The sequence below is a fragment of the Hipposideros armiger genome, unplaced genomic scaffold (genome assembly GCF_001890085.2).
Source record: "Hipposideros armiger isolate ML-2016 unplaced genomic scaffold, ASM189008v1 scaffold_170, whole genome shotgun sequence".
Lineage (NCBI taxonomy): Eukaryota > Metazoa > Chordata > Mammalia > Chiroptera > Hipposideridae > Hipposideros > Hipposideros armiger.
The window spans coordinates 1,642,283-1,649,107 of NW_017731520.1; the positions used below are offsets into that span (position 1 = coordinate 1,642,283).

Genomic DNA, 6,825 nt, shown 5'->3' on the forward strand with positions numbered 1-6,825 from the left:
GGTGCTGAGTCACCAGCTCGCCGCACACTTGCTCTTTTATTTAAGCCCACCAGGCTGCGACCCCCCCCCACACACCCCAACTTCCTCCTGGGTGAAGGGCCCATGACGACCACATCGACAGCCCCTTCAGCAGCGGTTCCTGTGACATGTCCAGACTTAGAACAAGATGAATGACCTCAGTTTCTCTCTCCCTTGAGGGAATTTGGTGGCTTGGAATTAATTACAGAAACCCCTGCCCGTTATCTTTACAGGGAACTCCACTCCATACCACCTACAGCTGCCTAATTACTGAGTTGTTTATTTTAAGTTAGCCGAGTGTTTATCCACTGAGCATAGTCACGGGCGGTGCATGACAAGGATATGAGAAGATTCTAGCCCTCGGGGAGCCATTCGGATTACAGCCCCAGGAGCTGAGACATGGCTGCTGCCCGAGGCCCCACCTTGTTGGCAGTCATGTTTTGGTAAATTAGTTACCAACCTAAACAAACTGGACAGTTTCACACACAAATCTAAAATTGGAGATGCTCTTGAACGCTTGAAAGATCTAGCAACACTGGACCAAAACTCCTATGTAGAAACAACTGGCCTTCAGACAGAAGGTGCTGGAATGCGTGCTCCTTGGCTGGGCAGCCACCAGCCCGGCCCCCTGCATTCTTCCCCGTTGGCGCCTGTTCCCATGAGGATGCACCCAGACCCCCATCTAGTCCAATCACTTTGTCCCACAGATGAGGAAAGCGGGTCCACAGAATTATCAATGACTTGCCCAAGGTCACTCAATTAGGTAAAAGCTGAGCAGGAACCAAAATCCGGGTCCTCTTCCCAACATACCCCGTTTCCCTCCCCCAACGCCCCCCAGAGCTCCGGTTGTGAAAGAAATGAGGCCACATTTGAAGCAGTGCCTCCGATGACGATGACATTAGCTCTGAAGTTCTTTTAATTATAAATCATCATTGGAAACTAATGAAAGGCATCAGAGCTGTGATACCGGTATAGATCAGAAGGGCTGAGGAAAAGGATTAGAACTCAGAGATATATTTCCTGAGGGGTTTTAAATGTTAGCAATCTATATTTAAAATGTCATGATTTTAGTGAGTAAGAGTGGAGCAAAGCAAGCCTGAATCAAAATCACATCCTAATTTCACTATATTGAATAAAGTAGACACGGTATTTCTGGGATTTTTCTTTTATAGGTGTTTTTAAATGCAAGAATTCTGCCCTTCTCCTACCCTTCATTTCATTAAGTCGTGGTAATGCATATAATGAAAATGAGTGGGTAATTACTGAGGTCTTTCGAGGTTACTTACAACCAGTGATACATAAGGTAAATTTATAAGCCATCTAGAAAATTTTTGTAGATGTATTACAAACATAGGTATCATTTTAGAGTATGCTGGCACTGATGACTCTGATAATTTTTTTCTTACCGCATCAATTTATAATAGAAATGAGAGTTTTCTTACATTCATTTTTCCTACATGCCACTGGTTTATCATCATCATACCATCCTGTTTTCCAGGGAGGTCTGACCCTCTCTGCACCATTTCCACAAACCTGTCACCTTGAAAGGGCTTAAAAAGAAACCAAAGTACTTCTTTGTAAAGCTATGCAATCTTGAAAAGGACCCAGCACACACCCTCCAAAAAAGAAACAAAAAACATACTGGCTAGATCAGGCTATAGAGATCACTGATGTGACAAGTGACACAGGCCACATGCTTTACTCCTTCCTCGCCACCTGAGCAGCCATCTAAACCTGGGTACCAGTAAGAGAGTCTCAGAGTGTAAGCACAACGCTGTTCAGTAATGCTGTAATGTCATCTAAAATCGCAGTTGCTAAAATTAAACTGGCACTTGGCAGAAATTGTCACAACACTTTGCATCACAGCACTATGACAGAAGAGAGTGTCTGGTGGCACGGGACGTGCTCAGAACAGAGCTGTGCCTCACAAGAGGGACTGTCTGAGGCCACACAGAAAAAAGGTTGAGTGGGAGCACTCAAAATCCACAATCACAAACACACTACAGTCTCCATTCCCTTCAAAGGGACCCAGAAGTCACTTCTCAAGTTCAAAGTCCAAACTTCTCTTCACCTTCCTGTCTTCGTTTTTTTCATCAGAGGGGATTGGGAGGAGCTCAGGGGTTGGGCAAAGAAAAGTCAGGCTCTACTTTGTCACCTGCCAGAGTGGGTTTTCTCTCTCTTCCCTACCACCCTCAGGATCAAGGCAAATTCCTTCCGAGCGAGGAGGGGACACTCCTTAAATGCAGGAGGATGACATTTAAGGCAATGGGCAGGCACTCCTCTCCTGGGGGCCCAGACGACCGCCTGCCTGCCTCTGTTCTGGCAGCATTTTGTTCTAACCTGATGCATACCTCAGCTTCCTCACTACACAGCTCAGGCTTCAGATGCAACTAAAGGGTTAAACAAATTCCTTGGAAACAAGACAAGGCTGCCTCCTGGAGCTGTGCAGGTGGGGAATTACAGCCTGCCACTGCTCATCATGCCACAGATTCCAAGGTCTCAGAGAGAGCAACTCCTGGCTTTTCTTGTTTTGCCATTGAAAAAGAAAGAAAATTTTCTGTTCTCTCGGTATAGAACTGGGCACACAGGAGATGCTCTCAGCAAATATTTGTTGGTCAACAGTTTTGTAAGATTTCATCGTAGTTCTTCTGCACCCTGCAAGTCCAGCCTCATGTTGAGGTGTTTAGGGCCAGATCATCTGACATAATAACAGCTACAGGGCTATGTCCCCTTGTGGGAGTCAGGCCGAATCTCTGCCCTATAATGAAGTCACCTTATTCAATAGCACAGATTTGCGCCGTGTAAAATTCCACAAATAATGAAATTGTTCAACAGAAGAAAACTGATGATCGGGCAAAATGAAACCGAGAGAAAATTGATTTTTTCTTAGCCAAGAGAGAAAAAGGCCAAGGTATGTAAGACGTAAGCAGAATAGTTTGTTCCTTCTTTTTTATTTAGTCACAACACATCAGTACAGCGGAGGTCAAACCCGGTTCAGTGGAGGTCGTTTAAGCTACACCTGCTAAAGGGATAAACCTGTAAAGCGATGCTTTCATAGCCCACATCCAATGAAATTAACCAGAAAGAAGTCAGTAAAGCCATTCTACACATCTCCACAGCCACATTTCCATGCACCAAAAAGGAAAAAACAACATAAAAATTTCCAGTGAAAAGAAAAATACGGCTGATGGAAGATTAGGCTGTGTTCTCAACAGGTTCCACTGAAATCAGCCAACTGACCACTTGCCCACACTAATCTGTGTTAACATCTGTGAACTTGAGATCTGCGAGATTAAAAATGCATTGCATTGCTTGGGGCTGGTAAGTGCAGGCATCTTCTACACAATTCTCTCCACTCTCCTCCCAGCCCACTGCAAATGGAGACCTAAGGTACAAGTGCTCTCTCCTCACTCAGCCTGAACTGGGAGTCCTGGCAGGGGACAGCAATTGGTCATATGGGCTCGGGCCCGACAATTTGTCCATTCACCCCACTGCTGCAGAAGGCAGAGAGTTAACTAGTCCTCTTTCTTGGATAAAGCTAATCATCTGATTTGTCAACGCTTTGTTCAGAAATATAAAATTCAATATAGTTCCCCCCCCCACAAAAGAATATTTACACAACACCTTCATTGTCAAAGTATTAACCAGTAGCATCATGTTAACATTGAGCATAGTGCTTTGCAAAATTAATTCTAAAAACAGACTGTAACTATACAAGGAGAAAAACAGCCCCCAAATACTAAATGTTAGAATTCCGGAAACTCGGAGGCAAACATGGAATCATTCTTAGACAGGTATACAAAGTAAATTAGGCACAGTACAAACCTATCACCAAGTGTTGGTTTATACTCACTATTTCAGTTTAATGTTTGGAACAAAATTTAACAACTAGTTTTTAAAAACTGCTAATACACGACGTTAAAAAAAATTTAAAAAAAAGTAAACCAACAAACCTTTAGTCTCTCAACAAAATTTATCTGAAATGGTACCTTTTTCCTTTTTATGTTACTGACGACTTTAAGGTGATGTTGGCAACAGCCCAGCTCAGCTGGGGTTTTAAGCTTTCCCCTCCCCTCATTCTACAGCATCGGTTCTTTAAAAAGCTCCAATCTCGGTCCCCCACGGTCGATAGGGCTTGCCCAGGTTTGCGGCCTGCGTGGGAGCCGAAGGGCTCAGTGCATTGGGAGAGAGCAAGTGGAAGGAGCCGAAAGAGAAGGGGAAGGCCGACAGGGAGGCCACCGAGGAGAGCAGGGGCGGCGACAGTTTGGAAGCGGAGGTGACCACCGGGAGCGCCGGTCCGAGGCCGCCGCTAGGGGGCGCGCGCAGGGCGGGCGCCTCGGGATGTGCGGTGGCCAGCCTGCCCTGGTGGTGCGGGTCCGTGGGCGAGGCCGCCGAGCCCGTGCTCCCGTGGGCGTTCTGGGGCAGCAGCAGCGGGTGCGCGACGTGCGGGTGGTGTCCGAAGGCGCTCCCCCACGGAACGTGTCCGAGGCCCGCGTGCGCGCCGCTCGCCGCTTCCCGCTGGGAGGCGTAGTTGTTAAGATGCGACACCAGTCGAACGCGGAGGGGGTCGGAGGCATCTAGTCCCTCAATGATGCTCAGGTAACGGGCGACTTCCGCCAGGCATTCCCGGAACCCCAAACTCCGATAGTCCATGGCCAGAGCGTGCGCGTCAAAGTAGCCTGAGGCAAAGAACAAAAGAAAAACCTCTGACCTCTGCTCGCTGCCCGCATGCCCTCGACCCCAGAGGCAGCCCTTCCTGGCAAGTAACTACGTCCTTAAGAAACGGCATTCACGGGCTCTTCAGCAAGTCCAAATATTTTGGAGTTCACCAAAATTTTGGCATTAATCAGCAGAAGTATGTGCTGGCTAATGCAAGTTCAAAGCCCAATTAGAAGCCACGGAGCAGAAATGGGAATTATACCCTACCAGCAGATGAAACTACGTTCGTTCTTTTAATGTTTTCCCTCAACAACAACAAAAAATACATCAAGGGCAGAGAAACCGCAGAGCAGTGAAATTCATTAGACACACAGATGTAAGTTATCGTCATGGGGCTTTTAGGCACTTGGTCCTGAGGAGAGCATTTTCCGGCTGGAGACAGGCACACAGACCTCGATTCCCCCACCTTGTTGGGTTTTCTCTGCTTAACCACAACAGGTTTCTTTCCTCAAGTCATGTGGCAGCTCATTTAAAAAATAATAATAATAATCCTGTATATGAAATTAAGACCATATACATTTTTTTAAAAAAAAGCTTTATTCTCAAAATGGCAATACACAACTGTGGTGAGAGCTACCTGCTCTTAATCAGGGCTGTCCCAACTTTAGGGCACCTCACACATAGTATTTTCCAAAAGAAGGTGCATTAGCTCAATTTGCAGGGGGTTGGGGTGATGATGTCACTGGAGAAAAACCTACTTGCAGTTGAAAATGCACTGACAGGCCACAGCACACACCAACACTGGGTCGCTCCCCACCCCCAAAGCACACAGTAAAAATAAGGCAGCGCCTGCACCAATCCTGGCCTGCGGAGGTTCCCTGCACCCCAACACTCAGGGCCCCACGCAGGCGACTGGTGAGATGTACCTTTCCCTCCTGCAGTGTGCAGCATTTTCAGGTGATCCACCGTCATCTGCAGGATCTCGGCTTTTTCTAGCTTAGCAGATCCCTGGAGAAGGGAACAGCGAAAGATTGATTTGGCAGCAAAATGCCCTTGGGGGACAACTTAACATCTACATGCATATTTGTGCTTTGTGCATCATAACAGTACAGACTAAAGCAAAACGTGTTTTAGTCTTCGCAAAATGTGTTGACATCTGTGTATGAATTCCTCTCCTTGGCAGAAGCAACATGATTATTTTCCAAGGCCCGGATGGGGTTCAGATGAATGAGAGGAAGGATTCAGGTGTGGACAGTTCTACCTACTTTCTCCATTACCTGCTTCTCAAAAGCACTGGGTACCAGCCTCCTCAGCTCAGACAAACTGTTATTGATCCGGTCTCGTCGACGTTTCTCAATGATCTGCAGAAAGCAGGCAAAAAACAAAGGAGAACATTTCCATTACGGCTGTAAATCCCAAAGTGAAGAAAGGTGGTTCTTTCCGTTAATTAAAAAAAAAAAAAAAAAAAAAAAAAAAAAAAAAAAACCACTGTAAAAAGACTCACGCCTCTCCGTCTTTTCCTGGCCAAGATCTGTGAAGACGTAGTTGGGGACATGGAACCAAGAGCTGAACTCAAGTTTCTGAATGATTGGGGAAAACAAAACAAAACAGAAATCACTGTTAAGGAGGAGGAGGTGGCAGGAGGGGTCACCCCCAGGCTCTCCCCGCACTCAGGCTGTTTTGGCAACTTGGGCTTGAAAGCGCCTCGGGGGTCCCTCACCGCGGGCGGCGGCCGGCCCCGGATGCGCAGAGGTCAGCGCAGGGCACCGGCGCGTCTGGGCCCTCGCCCGCTGTCACCGCGGACGGCCCGCGCTCGCCTCCCGCTCCGGCTGCGCTCTGCAGCCGCCCACTCACCCGTTCTCGTCCGCACTCTCCTTCTCCACCTCGATGGTCTCATCCAGCTCGCTGTCCGAGGAGCTGTACTCGGGGTGGGCTCGCTTCATGGTGGCTGCGCGAGGGCTCCGGGGAGGGCCGACACGGCGGGCAGGGAGGAGTTCACAGCAGCGGCGACACTCGGCGCTCGGCTGCTCGCGTTCCGCGCACACTGATCCGGCTCACGCTCTGCCTCCGGTTAAAACTCAACCATCCCTTTCCCACGCTGCGCCCCTTCCCAGGGCCCTGGGGAGGGCGGGGGAGTGGCGGGGGCGG

General features: G+C 48.2%; 1 protein-coding gene across 1 annotated transcript; it reads right to left on the reverse strand.

Annotated features, from left to right (window-relative positions):
* Positions 1-2,952: 2,952 nt before the first annotated feature.
* HEY1 (hes related family bHLH transcription factor with YRPW motif 1) lies at positions 2,953-6,819 on the reverse strand. Its single transcript, XM_019651945.1, has 5 exons — positions 6,532-6,819; positions 6,182-6,257; positions 5,955-6,038; positions 5,604-5,685; positions 2,953-4,697 (listed from the first exon to the last, which is right to left on the reverse strand). The coding sequence occupies exons 1-5, from the start codon at positions 6,618-6,620 to the stop codon at positions 4,114-4,116; spliced, it is 915 nt and encodes a 304-aa protein (XP_019507490.1). The 5' UTR covers positions 6,621-6,819; the 3' UTR covers positions 2,953-4,113.
* Positions 6,820-6,825: the final 6 nt, after the last annotated feature.

Coding starts and splice junctions, on each gene's coding strand:
- HEY1 (XM_019651945.1), bottom strand. CDS start 6,620: ATGAAGCGAGCCCACCCCGAGTACAGCTCCTCGGACAGCGAGCTGGAT. Junction 6,039..6,181: donor CCAGGAAAAGACGGAGAGGC/GTGAGTCTTTTT, acceptor TGCTTTCTGCAG/ATCATTGAGAAACGTCGACG. Junction 4,698..5,603: donor GCACACTGCAGGAGGGAAAG/GTACATCTCACC, acceptor TCTTTGCCTCAG/GCTACTTTGACGCGCACGCT.